This window comes from Anneissia japonica, unplaced genomic scaffold (genome assembly GCF_011630105.1).
Source record: "Anneissia japonica isolate Jap-2015-1 unplaced genomic scaffold, ASM1163010v1 scaffold287869_len1821871_cov162, whole genome shotgun sequence".
NCBI lineage: Eukaryota > Metazoa > Echinodermata > Crinoidea > Comatulida > Comatulidae > Anneissia > Anneissia japonica.
In genome coordinates, this window is record NW_022741034.1 from 479,157 (window position 1) to 500,692 (window position 21,536).

General features: G+C 32.7%; 1 protein-coding gene and 1 long non-coding RNA gene across 2 annotated transcripts; both read left to right on the forward strand.

Moving 5' to 3' along the window:
* The first annotated feature begins 11,630 nt into the window (after positions 1–11,630).
* LOC117118484 (protein asteroid homolog 1-like) lies at positions 11,631–13,139 on the forward strand. Its single transcript, XM_033263084.1, has one exon. The coding sequence runs from the start codon at positions 11,631–11,633 to the stop codon at positions 13,137–13,139; it is 1,509 nt and encodes a 502-aa protein (XP_033118975.1).
* A 5,830-nt stretch (positions 13,140–18,969) lies between these two features.
* On the forward strand, positions 18,970–20,346 carry LOC117118544. Its single transcript, XR_004447059.1, has 3 exons — positions 18,970–19,023; positions 19,805–19,892; positions 20,223–20,346. It is a non-coding gene; the product is annotated as an uncharacterized LOC117118544 (long non-coding RNA).
* Positions 20,347–21,536: the final 1,190 nt, after the last annotated feature.

Genomic DNA, 21,536 nt, shown 5'->3' on the forward strand with positions numbered 1-21,536 from the left:
AAGGCAATGCACGATAAACTTTATGACTACCTAACTAAATATAAAATATTAAACCCCACCAATACGGATTCCGTGCTAAACACTCCACCTCGCATGCCATCCTTGAACTAGTTAAGGTTATCCTAACTTCTTTTGAATCAAATATATTTCTTGCCAGTGTTTTTATGGACCTGTCAAAAGCTTTTGATGTAATGAATCATGATATATTGATACAAAAGATTCATCATTACGGTATAAGGGGCACATGCTTGAAATGGTTCATGAGTTACCTAGAAGGCAGAAAACAATTTGTCAGCATAAATGACATAAAATCATCACTATCTGAAATTACTTGTGGGGTCCCCCAGGGGTCGATTCTAGGCCCTTTGCTTTTTATACTGTATGTAAACGATATATACAATGTTAGCAATGTAGTTAAGGTAATCTCTTACGCAGATGATACCACTGTCTATTATTCAACTAAAAATATTACTAATTTAACCCATACATTGAACTTTGAACTTTCAAAATTTAATGAATGGTTTAAAGCAAATAAACTTGTCTTAAATATAAATAAAACAAACTTTGTTATTTTCCAACCACAAAACATATTAAAACAGTCACAAAATATCTTTATCGAAATAAATGGTATAAACCTAAAAAGAATGGATAGCGTCACATTCTTAGGTATCGTTATAAACGAAATTTTAAGCTGGAAACCCCACATTCAATATTTATGCAACAAAATATCAAAGGCCATTGGTATCATCTGTAAAGTAAAAAACATATTTCCTGTACATACACTAATAAGTTTATATAACGCCTTTATCTTGCCGCACCTTCAATATGGGAACGTTATATGGGGAAATTACTACACAACACATATTGAAAAGTTACATAAGTTATAAAAATTAGCAGTTAGACTAATAACAAATTCACCCCGAGATACTAGATCACGTCCATTATTTAAACAATTTAATATGCTTACAATCTTTGATATAAATAAGGTACAGGCAGTATGTTTTATTTCTAGATATCATCTCAGGCAATTACCCGCTCCCTTATGCGAAATCCTTGATGGTAATACAAAAAGTGAACGTGCAAAAGCCCTAAGAAATTCAAACAAAATGTATGTACCTTTTTCAAGACTGACATCATGTCACAGATCTATTTTATTCACGGACCAATTATCTGGAATGAGCTATATGATAGCCTTTCAAAAATAAATTCGATCAAAAATAAATTGAAAGAGATGATTTTAAATACTTATTAAGGAAAACTTTTATTGGGAGTCGACTATGATCGCTGGCACTTTCCGGGGCAGTACACTGTCGGAGATGTCTTGGTGTCTGAGGCGCACGGTATTATTACTATGACGTGATGATCACTGAGGCATTTCCCCTTCCTGGAGGTGCCGGCGATTGTGGGCGATCCCAGCTGCTCCGAGTAGGTAAGTGTTCTCCCCGAGCTTTCTGAATCGTCCTATGGGTTTTTGCCGAGTTAGCAACTCGGCAAACTCTTGTAACTCGTATGCTGAAAAAAAACCCCTAGTGGAAGAGGGGCAGTCTGGTTTTTAGAGATTTGTAATATTATGGGTAAAAACCCAGCAAACGTCCGTTTTACGAATAGTTGATATTAAAAATGGCCTTTGCCCTTTGCATCATCAACCAAGCAGTCCCGGTAAAAATGGCCCCGGTAAAAATGGCCCCGGCAAAAATGGTCCCAAATGACAGGTAGGTAAAAATGGCCCCAATAATAAAATTGTGTATTAAAACTGATTTTTAAAAAATCATTATGCATTTTTTTAACTGAAATAATTTAGTTTTTAAAAGGAATCTAACATCAAATAAATTGCCATTTACATTTTAATTTTTGCAGGAATTACATATTCAATGATAAAATATTCCAAGATAAAAAAAGCCATTAATAACACTTTTTTTTTTCTTCATTTAAATGTAAAAAAATAGCAACAACATAATCAACAAATCAACATAAATCATCAATTTCACGGAAGTGGAATCACAATTTTTCAGAAATTCAATCCAGGTGTTGATATGAACATCAATATTATTATCATTTTTTTTTTAAAAGAAAAAGAGAGTTCTACAATCATAATTAAAGGGTTTGGATGGGGTTCGCAGTGTGTTTGGAGGTTTGTGGTGTATTTGCAAGTATTTTTTCACAAAAAAAAAAAAAATCAACATTTTAACCAAAAAATATGTTCTTATGAATATTTAATATTCTTATTGATATATCAAGTGAGTCAATCACAATTGAAATGTTTGGTGTTCTACAGTGTATTTTAGAAGGTTTGTGGGATTTAGCAATACCATTTAATCCTACCATAATTACAGTACCCTACCCTCACAATTACACGCCATTTTAATTCTTAGCATAATTGCCATATTTAAATAACTATGTATATATGTATGCAATAAATAAGTTGCTTAAATAAATGTATTCCTAATTATTTAGTTTACTTATTTCATTTGATACTTAACAAAAGTACTGTATGTATGTCATTCCTCTACTTTGTAATAGTGGAATAACGTTTTTTAAACTTTTATTTCTACTATCAAAAAATGTTATTCAATGGGCATTGTTTTCCAATAATCTCTCAGTACATTATTTGCATCTTTTGTGTAACTGTATTTGTTAAAAAACAAATACTTTAAGAGAAATTTTTTTTTTAAATCGCTAAATTGATCTTATTTTTAAAGGAAAAAATAAAACATATTTATAAATTTACGATTTAATTTTTTATTTACAATAATAATAATAATATTTGAAAATTTGAATTTCTGGCTGATCTGAGCCACAATAACCCAATAATACGTATTATAATAATAATTACAATAATTATTATTATTTTCATATTATTATTATTCATAATAATAATAATTATTATAATTATTACTATTATTATTTCAATGCTTTCTAAGGCTATTTAACAAAACCTATGTCTATGCTATATTATAACTGGTGACACCTCATGGGGTGTTCATTGCTTGGGGTCAAAGGTCACATAGGGGTCATTAGGGTAACAATATTTTTTTTTAATGAATATAGGACTTCTTCTGTCACAAATAACATACACAGTCTTGTCCTGCGCACATGTAGACTTCTTCTGTCACAAATAACATACACAGTCTTGTCCTGCGCACATGTGTATTAGCATAAGGTAGGGTCTCTATGGTGGTGCGATTTAGGTTCAAAGGTCATTTAAGGGTTTTTCTTCTGTTCTATCTGGTAATAATTTCAAAATGCTACTAATGGCAAACGATTTTTACCAAACTCAATCAAATTTGTTCATTAAGAACCAGCAAAACCTCCTACACCCCATTATGGGATTAGGGGGTCACATAGGGGGTCATCGGGGTCAAATTTTAAAAATAGCCCAATTGAGCTCAAATTTACCACCTTCTAAACACGAAAAAATACTCTTCGCCTCATAGGTCAAAGTTCATAGGTCAAAATTTAAAAATGTTACTAATGACAAACGATTAGCCGGATATCAATCAAATTTCATCTTTAAGAACCAGTGACACCTCTTACACCCCAGTCTAGGATCAGGGGTTGCATAGGGGTCATCGGTGTCAAATTTTCAAAATAGCCCAATTGAGCTCGAATTTACAAGGAATGATCCTTAGGACCTTCTAAACATAAAAACAATACTCTTCGCCAATAGGTCAAATGCCACATGGGTCATTTTGGTGAAATTATCAAATATTGCTAGTGACTAACAATTGGACCAATTGCATTAGACAGACTCCTACCAAACATGGGGTGTTCACAGCTTGAGGTCAAAGGTTACAGTGGTCATCTTAGGGCTAAATCCTGAAATATGACTGGGTTCATGTTCTGTTGAACATAGTACTTCTATGGTGATCCGCTTCTCGAGCGGATCACCTCTTGTTATTGTCAGGATCATCATCATCTTTTTTTTGGTGATCCGCTTCTCGAGCTTGGCGTGGTTTGGAGTCATGGTAAGCTTTTCAACGCGCTCAGTCATGCGTTTTTACATTATCGATCACATCAGCCTAACCAATTGCCATTTTTAAATCGTATTACGTGAGCATAAACCTCAGGTCAATGTTGAATGTAAAACTGAATTTTATCTATGACGTCATTTTTAAAAATACTGTACGCATTTAAGCGTATCTCGCTTATCCTTTATCGATCGTCTCCCAACTTTGGGTATGTTATAGCTGAGACAATTCTCTTTCATATATGTGAGTTGTTTTTACTTTATGATGGTGTCATCATGGTCAAAATAAATGTTTTTTCTAACCCCTCTCATCTTTCTTTCCTCAAAAGTTTGATGACTCCATATCATATCAACCGTTCGTCATTTCTGAATCATATTAAGTGGGCAAAAACTTAGGGTCAAGGTTAAATGTCAGGTAACTTAATTTTCCGTTCCCGTGTCTTAACGTGCGCGTACGCGTGCGTCAACATTTATATATGCTTAAAATCAGACATATTTTTAATCAGTTATAGCTCCTTAGGATGAATGGTGACCCCAATTTTTATTACATATTCTGAAAGCACATGAGTTGTAAATATTAATTTATAGATCATTATGGCTGATCGGACATTGTGACGTCATCATATTGCCATCTGAATTATAAATAACTGAATTTTTATATATGATAAATATTATGTTTGATAATAAATCCCTCACCAACAGGCCTTTGCCAATGAGAGTTGATACATGTATATTTCAATTCAAGAGTCAACATTATGTGCCATTACCATGCGCACGTGCGTCATATAGTGTGCCTACGCATCAGAAAATCTATTAAAAATACTCGAAATTAATTTTTTTTAAAGAAACTGAATTAGTGTATACTTTCGGTCATTCACCAAACGCGTCCTCAGTGACGAGTTCAAATTTAGTTATTATTTATAATTATTTTATTAAACTTTTATGCTTCATAAAGCTGTTTTATGCTACCAGCTATATATATGCTATTTCAATATGCTTCATAAAGCTATTTTATGCTACCAGCTATATCGATGCTATTTTCTAAAGTTGCTAATGCTTTGGACCAATATTGTGGCTATGTGTTAAAATGAGCGCACATGTTTACAATGACAAAATAAAAAAGTGCGTTGAAGTCAGCAACTTATTTGACACCGCGGAGCTGGATTTTCGCGAAGTGAAAACAACACAATTCAGTGATCTAAAAGCTGCACAAAAACACGACAGAAAGGTCCATAAAGTATAGGCCCTACAGACGTTTTAATGAAAAATAAAACAATATTCTGTTAAATGGGAAAATGCTAGTGATTAAAATAATTTGGTTTTTATAAAAGGTAAATAAGCAGGGCCTAGTTTACTACTATTGCGGTACAGGTTTGGAATGGTTTGGAAGTCAAAAAAGTTAAGATGTCCCTAACAAATGTCTTAAGCTTATATATTACCCAATCTTAGCAAAATCTTGGCTTAAAAATCGTATAGATGGTGCCAACGTTCATTTCTAATTTTAAGCAATTTTTAAGCTATTAGCTTAAAAATTGCTTAGTAAGCAATATGAATAAATCTGACTTAAGCAAAAAAATAGACTTAATGGTCGAATTTAAGCTGATTTCTAGTTTGATAAATGTGGCCCCATGCCTCCTACTATAGTATAGAGGCCTAGTCCAAGACCTTGTTGCAAATCCCAGCCCACATACAGAAAGCCTAGCCTATAATGCTAACATAGGGCTCGTGATCGCGGTACCCTGACCATTAAAAATTAGCAGACGCACTGCGAAGCGCTGTTCACGGCATTGGACTGCAGCGAAAAATGATTCCCCCATAATTAATGGAACAGGCCCACGTCATGCTTGGCTGTTTTTGATTTACGTTTTGGAACAGAATTTGGAGAAGGGCGTTTGATCAAGTCAGACCTACGTTTTGAATTTGAATTACAAAGAAATTAGCTATCTTTTGGAAAATTTTAACTACGTTTTGAAAAATTATAACTTCATTTTAGGAAACTAGATCTACATTTTGAGAAATTTTCGCCTACGTTTCGATAAATTAGACATTTTGCAATTACATTTTGATTTTAACATGGACTTTTGCTGCGGCACCCCATATTTATTTACTGGCTCTAACTTGGCATCGAACCAAACTAGGGGTAGTAGGGACAGTCGTCTTATGCAAGTTTAATTTACCGTTATTCTAGTGAAGTTACGTCATTTAACGATAAGTGACTAAGCCTTTATCTAGCTATAATTGACTGATTCACGTCGAACTTTTAACTATTTTCTATGTCTAGATAAAAGCTTGACGTGAACCAGGCTAAAGTAACAAAGAACATGGTGTCCTGCGGGGGATACTTTTACATTTAAAATTTTCTTAAATATAGATTGTTTTTTTAAAAAGAATTAATTATTTTATTATTTAAAAGCGTTACATGTTAAAAACTTTGTTCAAATGTAATTCATTACATCTCATTTTCATATTTTCATTTATTGTTGATAACTTTAAATTTTCTATAATTATACATGTGAATATGAATGTGACTCTGAACCAATTCGAAATCAAAACAATTAAGAAAATTTGTATATTAAAACGGCTGTTTTTGATATTAAGTTTATCATCTGGTAAGTTATAAAATAACATGGGGCAGAAATGCCCTCCAAAGTACAATAGATTATATTTTGTCTTCGAAAAACATGTTCAGTTGTATCTCTGAAATGATTGTTAATGAAGAAAAACAATTTGGATTGGGCAGTGATGTGCTGTTGATCGCCTTGTTCTGTTGTTGTTCTATGGATTTGTAATTCTGAAATAAAAGATGAATGAATGAATGAATAATGTGCTGCTTCTTAAACTAAATATACAACATTTCAGAAAAATCTATGTGGAATATTAAGTTTGGTGAATATTTCATGAGATATAAAACAGAATTAGAGAAGGGTTTCAGGGACTGGGATGCAAATATTTTTAATAATGCTGATGATTTGTGGAATTCATGGAAAAACATTGTTATCAAATCTGCTGAAGGTATTGGAAAAAAAAATATTCGTGTATTGGAGGAAAGAATAAACCATGGTTTGATAAAGAAGTTGCAAGTACAATTAAATAGAAAAAAGCAGCCCAAATTCATAGGAAATATATATCTGGAAATGAGGGTGGATAAGTCTATTGTTATTGCAAATAAGGGAGGCCCTTGTTGTAAAGAATTTTGGCAATCACTTAGAGGGTCAAAATTTAACCAACATAATAATACAAATTGTTTTAAGGTTCCAGGGTCAGAAGTTATTGTATCTGGAGTTAGAGAAAGGAATGAGACCCTAAGAAATTATTGGGAATCGCTAGGTAGGCCAAAGAATAATGTTTTTAATAGCAATATGCGTATAACTGAAAAAATTGGTAAAATATTAGGAATACTACTACAGATGAAGAAAATTGTATTTAAAAGATGCTTTAAGCCTTGCAAAAAATGGTAAATCGCCAGGAGAGGATTGCATCACTAATGAGCTACTAAAAAATGGTGGACCAAATATGAAACACTCTCTGTTAGAAATGTTCGAACGAATTATTTATTTGGAAACTCCTCCATGTGATTGGAATATAAGCTTTAAGCAAGGTGACAAGAAAGATCTTAACAATTATCGTGGGATTTTTCTCACATCATGTGTTTCTAAATTTTTTAATAGAATCATTGCAATGAACGTATCAAATCACCTTGAAGAGGATAATGTCCTTTCAGGGGGGTTTCAGGAAAGACGAAAGACCGAAGGTGCGAAGACCATGTATTTGTGGTAAAAAACATCGCCGCTTGTAGACGAAGAGAAGGGGAAAAACACATACCTGGCTTTCCTGGACTTCTGAAAGGCATTTGACTCAGTATGGAGGGCAGGGCTCTTGAAGGCTATCTGGGATATTGGAATTAGGGGACGTTTATGGAGAATGATTGATAATATGTAGGCCTACTCTAATATTAAAGGCAAAGTAAAATTTGGGGAAATTTTAACAGGAGAATTCCCTATTGAGCAGGATGTCAGACAGGGATGTGTCCTGTCTCCTATTCTCTTCTGCATATTTATCAATGAGTTCACAAAAAATTAATAATATTGGTGTTCATATGAATACTATTTGGGTCGGAGCTCTTTTTTGGGCAGATGATATTATTTTAATCGCTGAAAATGAATGACAAATGACCCAAATGCTAGATTTAGCAGCTAAATTTGCTGCTGACAGGAATTTAAGTTTTTATATTTGTTACTTTTAAAAATTTGGAGGGGGCGGCTGGCATCTCCCTCGAATTTTCCACTGCATTTTCCCAGTGGCGAAACTAGATTCCGATTGGCCCTTTTCGAGAGTACAGTCACACATAGGTTAAGAATGCTATATCTAGAAAACTAATGACCAAATCACAATTAGTTTTTTTTTAATAATATGAAAGAGAGTGTATTGCGAAAATAATAGAAAAATAAATTGTTTAAAATTTCTTATTTCCATAATTTATATGAAATGAGATGCTTATTCCTCAATGAATAAATAAAGTGCAAGAAACATGAACACATTATATAAAGTAATATAAATAACAATTACTATAAGTCTATTATATTTATACAAGTTGACGGATGTTCAAACACCTATAAAAAAGATTCTAAATTCAAGAACACTTTATTGTCCATTTGAAAGTAGGAATTTGTTTTTCCTAAATTTCTTATTTTCATTATTATATGAAATGAGATGCATATTTCTCAATGAATAAATAAAGTGCAAGAAACACGAACACATTATATAATGTAAAATGAATAACAATTACTGTAAGTCTATTATATTTATACAAGTTGACGGATGTTCAAATACCTATAAAAAAGATTCTAGATTCAAGAACAATTTATTGTCCATTTTAAAGTAGGAATTTGTTTTTCATTTGGTTAAAAAGGTTAAAATTAGATGAAAAATCACAAGACAACTTGGCAATGACGAGAAATATGTTAAGATATATTAACAAGTTAAAATAGTGAAGAAGTAAAAAGTCAAAATAAAAATCACTGTTTAAAATTTACTATGTGTGCTCAGAAACAGGCCAGCCATTTTAGTAAAGATTAAAACTATAAAAACCTAGCATTTTGCTATAAAATGATGAAAGTATGCTAATTATTATAAAACATGTATCTGGTATTTCATATCAACAATATAACAAATATTTTTCCTAATAAAATTTAGGGGGTGCGATCGTCTGCACACACCCCCACCCTCTCCTCCCCCCAAACATCTGCGCAGCCAGCGATTTGTTTAATTAACGTAGGATAGTTTGGTGAAAGCTCATGAAATATTCATAATCATCCTTATAGAACATATTTTTCGCATGCGCTATTTTCAAGCCTATGTCAGCCTCACTGATCAGCTGCGCTGGGCTTCGTCGCGAGGGACCTACTGTTCGATTAAAAAAAATAAATAAATAAATAAAATTTGATTTTTGGCGAACTTAGCAGATACAATTGATTGCGGCTGGTCGGATGTGGCAGGGGGTGGTGGTTGGGGTTAGGAAAAATTGTATTAGGAAAAATATTTGTTTATTGTTGATTATGAATTACCGGTCAGATTTTTAAAGGTACGAGAGTGCAATTTCTGGACACCTAGAGGTATATTCTCATATTCCCAAAATAATGACAGTATGCTAATTAAATAAAGCATGTGTTATATAGGCCTATACACAGGGTACATTATGCTTATTCCTCCATGAATAAAGTGCAGAAAACAAGAACATAATTACCATATGTTAATATATAATGCAATGAATAACAAGGAATGTGCACCTATATTGTACGAGTTGACGGATATTGTGAAATACACATAAAAAATGTGGCCTAAATTAAACATGTGTTAAGAATACACAGGGTACAATATGCTATGCATTATTTAGTAAATCAATTGAATGGCTTTTGAATTAACAAGGTGAATACGTTAGATTTTTAAATAACAGACTGCTGGTATATTATCAGGAAACAAACTTTTGGTTTATTAATGGCAGGAGGACCATGTATGGTATTCCCATCATTATAGACAGATCTAGCAGGTGATAAATACGCAATAGAGCATTAAGAATCAGGGGAATCAACTTCAGGTGGAGGGTCAATATTAGAATAATCTACTGTATGTTTCTACAGGGTTCAACGGCTCCTGTCAGGGTGGTAGGACACACGCCAGGGAAAATCAGCAATACTGATAGATATACTTATTAATCAAATAAACTAATCGAATTCCAATTTTTTTAATTAAAACAATCCCTACTATGACATGGCCCATGGTGACAAATATAAAGGATAAAGCATGAATGGGTAATTGATATATTTAGTACAAGTATGAATGATTGACGTAATAGAATAGTGCGTGTTTTGAGCTACAAGGACAAAACTAATAAAAACAAGTCATATTAATGCAATGGTGATTGTGTATATTTGGCCGGACCAATAAAAATAGCTTCCGATGCACCATGCACTGGCCATTTCGATGATAGGTTGACCCCACTAAGATCTAAAATTAAATCTGTTACCAACCTATGGTGTAAATGATATAAAACGTACTTTTTCACGTCCCTAACAACACACAAAATGAATGGATATTTAAATAGAGTTTTTACCAATTATTGGTTTCCCATAAAACATGGCACCAAAATTCTTTTTTTTTTTAGCATCTCGCTTCGCTGACAAGTGCACCAAGTTCTGGGACACCTCATTTCCCATTGGCATATCTTGGCTCCACCATTTTTGGTGATGATTTTACACAAGGAAGAACTAAAATCATCGATAAAATAAACATGAAATAGTGAAAAACTAAGTGTCTTTTTTTGACAAAATATTGAATCAATCTTATGGTTGCAATAATTAAAATGAATTTAATGACCTAATAATGTACTGTGTAAGTACAACTAAAATAAAATTTGAAGTTGCCACAACATTTTTTAGCAGCCAGCAAGCGTATTTTACAGTAGCCACAAAGTATAACAGGTCGTTTGCAGCTCAGAGATTATCATTGGTCCGTAAGATCAAATCTAAAATGAATTTTGCCCTTCAAATAAACTAATTAGGGCAACTAGACCCTTCAAAATTAACCTTACTCTAGAAATGGGCCCCATTCACAATCATCCATATTAACATTTACAAGAAATGAAGCTGCAAAATGATTGTCAAGTTGGGGCCCTGTCACAAAAAAAAAGCTTACATTTTCACATTTTGCTTAAAGAAACACTTAAAATTAAAAAAAAAAGTATAATGTATGTAGTAAAATGAGGCATGATGCAAAAAATGTACTTTTAAAAATTCAATTCTAAGGCCCCTCCGGCAGATATCTGGATCCTCCCCCAGTACTCCTACAGTGCCAAAATGCCGAAGGTGACCTTTTTGCAAGTTCGTATATTTAATGATATTCTCACTCACCGCATTAAACCTAATTAAAACAAACAGGCATATGTTGTTTTTATAGATTCATCTCCTAAAATTGGTTAACAAATCAATTCAATGCTTTTCTTATTACAAATGTGTAAACCAGGGGGGGGGGGGGGGTCTAAGCAAATTCATAGGTCCATCCATCAACCAACCAATCGATCAATTAGCCATAGGCCTACAATTAAAAACAATGTTTACTTTTTTTTTGCAGGCAACCATATCTTTCCTCATTAGAAACGTACGTCATTATGGGAGTGCCAAGACTTAAAAAGTTTATCAAAGAGAATAGCGAATACCTAAGCAGAGATTTAACACTAAATTTGCCTAATACAATAATAATTGATGGTACCAACGTGCTCTATGAAATTTACCACAAGAAAGGACTACAAAACGATAGCGAAAACTTAGAGAAGTTGCACGACTTTGTCAGCACAATTAAAAAATATGTAAAGCCTATTTTTATCTTTGATGGCGGTCATGCTAATGACCAAAAGTTTCCAACTATGATAGAACGTCGCAAGAACACTTTGCAAAAGAAAGAATGTATTTTTCTCAGCGACAATTGGATAAAAATACTTAAAGAATTGGATGAAATTCAAATAGCTCGGTGTGACTTTGAAGCAGACCATGAAATCGCAAAAATAGCAAGTGCGTACGAGTGCCCAGTACTATCGGGAGACAGTGATTTTTATCTTATGGATCTTAAACATGGATTCATTCTTTATGATGATTTTAAATGGGAAGAAGCGAAAAATGGAATCAAATGTAAATTATACCATCGTGAATTTTGGGAAAAAATGGGTGTTAAAGAAGAATGTGTTCCGTACTTGGCAGCATTTGCTGGAAATGACATTATTAAACCCCAAAAACCAGGAAAGGTAGAGGATATCGTCCCTTTCCTAAAAAAGAACTCATTGGATGAAGTTCTCAAATATGTCGGTGCAAAATTGAAGCCTTTAATATCATCATGCTATAGTTTACCTGAAACCTCATTAGTCGTTGAATACCTTAGAACACCGGACAACAGGCCTATAAGTCAATTAAGTTCTCATTTTCCTGATTGGTTTATTGAACTTTACCGAAAATGTGAAGTAGGTAAATATGTTGTGGATGTCGTTTTGCATAAGCGACGATTTTTGGGCCACAATGTGGGTTACACAGATACGTCTTTGCGTTTACGCCAAATGCAATATGGTATTCTCATAAATGACAGTAAGTCTACCATAACAGAGTATCAGCCTTATGTGGCCTTGGGAGATATGGCAAGTGAGCTTAAAGAAAAGAATGTAAAACCCATCACACAGTTGCAATTAAGAAATATTCCAAATTTAAAGATGATTACTGGGATGGATTTAGAACATCGTAAGGATTTGTTTTACTGTTTCCTTGAAATCGAGCAAAGTGTGTGTGAAGATAAAATAGATCTGTTCCACCTCCCAATCGCAGCCTTGGCATTTTGGTGGAGAAATAACCAATTTACTCCAGTACAGTCTAAAGAAAGAAAGATATCCAAGAATCACAAACATGAATTTTCACAGTGGATGGCTATACTGAAACATACGATCTATTTAAACCAACTGTTGAAATTTCCAATCACCAAGTGCGACGTCACTGTTATTACAAGCAAAGTTTTTAGTAAGTTGTTCGAAGAAAATAAGAAACAACGTTCACAAGGAGAAAATTCTGCAGGCCTATCTGAACAAGAAGAGTTGTACAATGCCCTGGAATTATTCATTGATCAATTATATCAATCCTAGAATGAGTCACTAATAATTTTTATTAGAAATCTGGGTGTTAAATTATTATCACATTTGACCGGCACATAGGTTAATTTTGCAAGTCAGCCAATTACTACGGTACCTTACCCACTGAGATTTATTTGCAGAGCACAGACCACGAGAGAATAATGAGGGACAAATTACAAGGTATGATGGTTGGAAAGCAATATTTAAATGTATTTTATTGGTATGTATTATTGTATTAAAAATAATAATTGGTGGTGTAATTACATAACATGGCATAACAAATTTATCAAACAATCAGAACTTAAACAGTTTGTCAATGATAAATTACAAACCTATAGTTGTTAAAGATCGTTTCACTCCTTGGATGAGCCCAGATATAATACAACTTATGTATGAAAGAGACCATGAAAAGCATCTTTCTGATAAATATGGGAGTGATATCCATTTGAATAAATATCATAAACTACGTAACTTAGTGCCTGTTTCTGCTGAGCAAATAAACATGTGTTTTTAAATGGTTATTAAAAAACATGTGTTTTTTCCCCAGCAGAAACATGTCACAAAACAAAAACAGTGTTAAGGCCTGTTTATACTTCAACGATAACGATAACGAAGCTAAAAAGCAATTGTTCATATAGAAAATAAAAGAAATAAGAGAAGTTTTTACACTAGAACGATTCGATAACCATTTATCAGTTATGCGATAACAACATATTTTGATAAATCAAATCAGAGGACGTCATAATCATGAGAAAACTTTAAAATTGTCGTAGTAGCAACGATTTTATCGTTTGTCCATGATTATGACATCATCTAATTGGATTTGTTAAAATATTTTGTTATTGCATATACGATAAATTGTTATAGAATCGTCCTAGTGTAAAAACTTTTCTCATTCCTTTTGTTTTCTATATGAACAATCGCTTTTTACCATTTTTATCATTATCGTTGAAGTGTACTGTAAACAGGCCTTTAGTCATGACCCGTCAGCGACCCAAACTGATCTCTTCGTTGGTTTGATCGCTCGTCCGCGGGAAGTTCGGGGCAAAAAAAAAAAAATTAAACCAATAGGATGACATGCTTGAAGATCATACCATACTTTTTTCATACTTTCGTGGCGACCGTCATTTAAGCTATGCCCACCTGCCAAAGCTCGCGCATTACCGTGTTTTTATTAGTTGTACTTTTCACTAGAAACGCGTTCAGAAGGAATTTAACCGTTTATAAAAAACGTGTTTTAGGCGTTATTCAGCTGAAACACGCCCTTGGTAAACAAGCAAAATTCGGAAAGCAAAAATCAAATTACTTTGATAATGTTGAAAACAACAAAAAATAACTCTAAAAAATTATGAGAGGAACTAGGCAGAACTATAGGTAAGGATTAGAAATAGTGTCCACCCTGACCTAAATTGTGAAAGCTTTAATAATTTTTTTCTCAAATATTGGAGAGGAAATTTCTAAATCTTTTGAAAGTATTACTACCCCTGAATGGAAACATCCTTTATTTATCCACAAATTAAATTTTAACATGGTAACATTTGAAAATATAGAAAACGCCCTTTCAGGTCTGTCCGAAAGCAGTTATTTGGATATTCTGAATTTTGATTCAAAATTGCTTAGGTTTGCCTCCCAATTATTGCAAAATCTCTTTCCTCTATAATAAATTTGTCTATTAGTCTGGGTATTGTTCCTGAGGATTGGAAACTTGCAAAAACAACACCTACTGTATCAATAAAGGGAGTAGATGTAAGCAAACAATGACTAACTATAAACCCATCTCCGTGGTTTGCCATATTTCTTGTTGAAAGAGAAGTACAAAATCAATTAGTTAGTTACCTAAACGAAAATGATCTCACAAGTTGTAGATCAATATGCCTTCAGAAAATACCACTCTACCATCACTTGCCTTCATCGAGTTATTGATGAATGGATGGAAACTTTGAATGAATATGAAATGATTGGAGCCTGTTTTCTTGACATATCTAAATACTTTGACTCCATTGATCATACTCTTCGCCTAACTAAATTAGAAAATTGTGGCATTAAAGATACTGAAATCAAATGGTTTAAAAGTTTCACAGTGCAAACAAGTAGTCAAATGTCATAATAAACTATCTGAAAAAGCAAATGTTGAAGTTGGCATCCCACAGGGTAGTGATGTTAGGACCAATCTTATTTTCATTATTCATAAATGACCTTCCACAATATGTATCTCCAGGATCATGTAGCATATATGCGGATGATGTTGTCATCTACACTACTGACAAATCAGTAGAAGATATCAATATCAAATTACAATCAATAATGAATAATGTCGCTAATTGGTATAAATTTAACAAATTACTTGTAAATTCTAGCAAAACCAAACTTATGTTAATTAAAAGTAGAAATGTTTGCCATTTTTCCTATTTGAATATTTATGTTGGTAAAATGAAACCATTGATGAGGTAAAAAACATCCGTTATTTAGGACTTCAAATTGATGAAAACCTCACCTGGAATAACCATATTCAAAAATTAAATAAAACTATTGGGTACAAAATTAACATCCTAAATTAATGGGCAGAAACACTAAATGAATCGCTTCTACATATTCTTAATATATAAGTATAATACAACCCTGTATGGACTATGCAATTTCATTGTGGGGAACTACGTTTAACAAAAACATTAAGGCTACAAAAACGAGCTGCTAGAATAGTTAAAAATAATTTTGATTTTATAAATTTTTGTGGAATTGATCTTATTAAGCAAAATAATTGGAAACTTTTTAAAGAACATAGAGATTACGCCCTTGCATATTTAATGTACAAATGTATAAATGGTATTGCACCTTCCCGCTTATGTAATGATATAGAAATTGTTGTTGACCGACATGGATATTCTATGACATACGCTCAATCACTTAACATTATCCCACCAATTCGAAATTGCTCTGTAATCAATGGCTCTTTAAAAATCTCTGGAACAAAATCCCAATCAAAATTCAAGAATTTCAATCTCTTAATTTATTCAAAATTACTTATAAGAAACACTTTTTCTGATTATCACAATTAATTTCCTTTTATATTTTCTTGCTCTATATTGTTAACATTTAATCCCAGCCCCGAAACTTGGACTCAGAAGTACTGGGATGGTGTCCGGCGGGGGATAGTTTTTACCATTGTTTAGTTAGGTTGTTTAGTGTTTTAGTAAGTATTTGTTTTATCGCAATTGTCGATGAATTTGTCGAAGTTGTCCTCATTCTGTTAGTAAAAATAGTCTAGTGATATTATGTCAACGAAAAGCAGTCTGTTTATATAAAGTTTATCCCCACCATCCAAGGAAAAGATTGGATTCCACCTAATAAAAAGAAAAATCCGGAGAGTAGGCCTAGGGCCTCTGGTAGCAACTGATTTCGACTTTGCTGATGACATAGTGCTCCTCTCTTAAAAAATACACGAGGCACAAGAACAACTTCTAAGAGTAGAAACTTCAGTAGTCAAAGTACGATTGAGAATAAATACAAAGAAAACAAAGCTGAGGCCTTACAAAAATGAACAGGTTAACATTAGAACAGAATGTTACAGAACTAGAGGAAGCAAAGAATTTCAAATACCTAGGGGTATGGATGTTAAGCACAGAAAATGATACTGAACACCGTAAAGCAGCAGCTTGGTGAGCTTGTACTAAGTTAACAAAAATCTGGAAGTCAAGTCTACAAAAAGGTTTAAAATTCCACATATTTACTGCTACTGTAGAATCTGTACTCCTTTATGGATGTGAGGAATGGAGAGTCACCCCAATTCTGGCCAAAAGAACCAGAGGGCTGCTAAACCCGCTTACTGAGAACTGTCCTCAGTGTTCACTGGCAACAACACTAACACACTCTGAATTATATGGGCAATGAATAAGTACTAAGATAAGAACAGGATTCGCTGGTCATTGTCCCAGAAGTGAGGAGCCTGCATCCAATGTTATACATTGGGCCCCTAAACACAAAAAAATAAAACCTGGAAGAACTACAATTACTGTATATCATACCTAGATATTCTTAAAGCAGACACTGGGCTGTGAAACAAGACCTCAAAAAAGCAATGGGGGGACAGATACCTATGGAAAGTCATTGTAGTTTGGTTACACAAGGTAGTTTACTAAAAATAAAAATTTGTTATTAAGTGCAGTGACCAATTCAACTGTACATTAGTTCGTTGTACCCTTTGGTAAAGCTATAGGGTCTCCTCAATGAATACATTAGTGTGTTACACCAATTGCTTAAGAAAAATATTACCACAACCTAGTTATTGTAGTGTAAGTGCACTTTTTATAAATAATTATTATCTATCATTTCAAGAATTTATGAGGAAGTTCATAGTTTTTCATAAAGGATTTTGTGTTAGGGAACACTGAAATTATTTCACTGTTTCCTGGTTTCAATGAATATTTCTTTAAAGATTGTTGTTTATTTAAAAATGGAGAACGGTTATTGATGTTCCATAGCTCACAAACTGTTATAGCATTTTCCCCTTTCATTAGCCTGCTATGAACTTACATTATGCATATATGTTTCTATGGATATTTATTCTAAAGTAAAGAGAGAAATTAATAACAAAAATAATGTTAAAAATATACACTTTTTAAAATGAACCAGTAATATTTTACCCGGACTTATTTTTTTGCCAATTTTGGGCGCAAAATGTTGTGTTATAGATGTTCTTCGTAATCCAATCCTGTTCATTTTATCTTTCTTAATGTTATCTCTTTACTCGATTTATAAACTCAATTTTTAATATACTTTGGTGTCAATTGTTCAACTATATTCGTTGCATTTATTAATTTCTTGATCTTGATAAATTTCACTTTTTTTTATTATTATTATTATTTATAAATGTTTCTAAAATATATAATTTTTTTTTTGGATTTTTTTAAAATAATTTGTAAATTGTAACCATTTGTTTTTTTGGAATAAACCTTGAATTGAAGATATATTGTATTTAGTTTAAACACTCCGCAAAAAAAAAAAGGAAAAGAAAAATTATTATTTTACAACAGTATATTACTGTACTGTATTATAGAGGGTATTACATTGTAAAAACATTACATTGTAAACATTATTACTTTACCATTTGTGACTAGCTTAATTTGTTAGTTTTTAGTTTAGTTTTACTTATACTGTAATAAAGACACATTTACATGCCTCAGGGTCAATCTGTTCTTGTTTTTTCTTTTTTTTAAAGCACATTTAGCATTGGTGTTCTTATTAAAAGCAAGGTTTAAATGACTTTTTGTCAAAAAACGGTTTTGTTTTATTACTGTTTTATTAGATAAGAATGGTTAGTAATCTGTGCTTCTAATGTGATCCAAAATTTTGCTATGAGGAAGGTCAAAATGTTTCTAATAGCTGTAATTTCACTGTTCCTTGGCTGGAACCAAGGCTATGATGAATGCCATGCCATACTAGTCCAAAATTTAAATAGGCCTTGGTAGTCAAGACATTGTGTACATTAATGGATTTGTATTAAATTAATTGTAATATGACAGTGTGTTTTTGCAGTATCCCTATTTTAGCATTAGTTCCATTCTACCACATACCATTGTTTATACTAATTGCATTTGCAGACTACATTTTCCATCAAACTGCCCAATGACCACTAACCACAAGGTTGCCCAATTGGTATATTACCCTGATGAGGGAGGATGCCTCATCACTACCATATTCATACCACCTCAAGTAAATAGCTCATCTCATGTTAAGGGATTAATAGAGGGTGCATTAATACCCCAATCAAGGGTGTCTGTTAAACAGACAGTTTGTTTGGTAAATCAGGCAGTTTTTCATAAGTGTGTTTCATTACTGCTGCAAACTCCAATGGAGCAAGACAGTAATCACATCTCTGAAGTTTTGTCATTCTGAAAGGGTATGTAGTTTTAAGTTTATATTGTTTAGTTTGATAAGTTCACTATATAAAATATGTTAGTGTTTACCATATATTAGTTTATACTTGGTAATATTTTTAAGAGGTTTAAAGTGAAAGACTTTGCTGACTACTTGGCAAATTTAACAAAACTATTTTTTTGTATACAATGCTGAACTTAAATTAACTGTTTCGCATAAGTTTGTGAATGATTTGCATTTTAATTATCAGATGTTTGACTTTTGAGATGCATGTAGTTTATAATGCACTTTATGTAGTTTATAGATACTGTACAAAGATAATAGGCATGGTTGGACCACCTACTGTAGCTTGACCATGAAGTAGATGATGACTCATACTAATTACATGATAGTTATATTTTAACTCTTGGTGGCGCTATACTATAAACAAACAATTCAAGATGGCTGCGCCCATGGAATGTAATCCAAGATGGCGGCGCCTATGTTATAGGCCTATATTAATAGTAAATCAACAATTATATTTTAATTTAAATGCATTTCAATCACGAGTGAATTGGTTACATGAGTTAATACGATTGTTTTAATAGTAGAGAATAATGTGTTAATGAGATTAATAATGCTGCTATTACTTATAATCTTATTGTTCTTATTATCAGAGTTAACTAATTAAATTTGTTAAGTGAATCATTGTATGATGTGCCAATACAGAAATTGCATTTTATGATAACTATTAATTATGAATTCATTACATTTAATATTTTACTTTGTCCATTGTTAGCAAATATTTTGTATTGCCATTGCAGTTATTCAGATTGTAATATCGTACAGTAGCATACCGTACATTGATTGGTCATTGGTGACTATAGTCAACTTGCCCGGTGTTTGCTAGGGGTGAGTCGATTAGATAAATTATAATATGATATATCTGATGAACATTTATTATTTCCATTTGGTGATTGTTATATTACTTTGTGAATTGCCTATAAGTGTTATTACTTTAGTGCTATGATTACTCTTTACTGTGTAATACTGTATGCATTATGATAGTAAATGATTTCCTAATTAATTTTAATGTTACTTTTATATACTTATTTAGTTTGTTTATTATATCAAGTCTTCTATGATCTTATTAATTGATTGATGTTAAATAATTTGTTATTTCACATGTGAAGCTACCTGCTCCTGTGTTATTAATACAAACTTATTTGTTCATTGTTTTAGGGTTTTGAGGTTTAGTTTTGTTTCGCTTTGCCTTTTGTTTCGGATACTTACTCCACAGAAATAAAGAACCTAAAGAATGCTACTCAGTCGTGAAGTGTGTTCTTATTAAGCGTCACAGTAATAATACCTATGACTATAGACACAGTCTGGAGAAAATCCGCATTTAAAAATGAAAAATTGATATTCGTAGATATATTTACAATGTTCTCCAGAGTATCAGAGATCCTACAAGCCAGAAGTATTTCATGTCGGCATTTCTTAAGCTTTCTCAGCTAACAATATTATGTTAATGTATAATGGTTTCCAAAGGGTCCACTTTCCACTGAAACGAGCCTCCCACAAATGAAGGCACGCTACAGGCAGGTAGACAGCCTTTAATAAACAGTACGTCGTGTATATAGTCAGTGTATAGAATATTGTCAGTATTGGTAAAAATGTTTATAATTGTCTTTAAACATTTATATCCTTCAGAATCAGCAGTATGTATGCTATATAATTATATACTACTACTAAAATAACCAACCAGACTCAATGCTGCTTTTTTATGCTTTTGAAAACCATGCTGTACATAAACACTGTCTAAGCATGGGGATATCATTAATACAATAGTCCATTAATTTTCACTGTGTCAACTACTGAAGAGATTTGGCCTATATATAAGTCAAGCATGCATATATTTTCAGTTCTAAATGACCAAAATGAGGTCCACAATTGAAGGGAAACACATATGCACACACACACAGATTCATGCTATTGCAATACCCCCGCCTCCTTCTTCGGAGGAAGGTTAAAAATGAGTACAAATTATTGTTAAAACACAGTATTTTACTATGTAGTGCTAAGTGCGCAATTTTATAATTTAAAAAAATCTCTATATTATCAATTTCTTAGCACAGCCAAGTCCTATTAAAAGAGAATTGTTATTTTCCTTCATTTCAGTTTTTTCATGTCTTAATTTCTGTATGAAGATTGTTGAGCAAAAAAAGGTCCAGCTAACTTCCTAGCTTCTTTGTAACTGCATCAATAGTGCTGTGCAAAGATCCAGGAGGCAGAGTGTTGGGCTCTGTTTGGAAAACGATGCCATTAGCGATACTAAAATAAATCGATAAGGATAATTATACCTTCATTTGAGAAATACTAATTGTATATTTGGATATGTCAGGGATGATTTTGCCTGTATAATTGAGAATAGGACTGGATAGCTATTGGTGTACAGCATTCTGGCTTCCTTACATACATTAAATTGCCAATGTGGTGCGATCATACAATAAATGGTGATAAATTTTTCATATAACACTACAATATTGAGATGCA

Bases quoted from the DNA above. Each gene is read 5' to 3' on its own strand.
- LOC117118484 (XM_033263084.1), top strand. From the start codon at position 11,631: ATGGGAGTGCCAAGACTTAAAAAGTTTATCAAAGAGAATAGCGAATAC.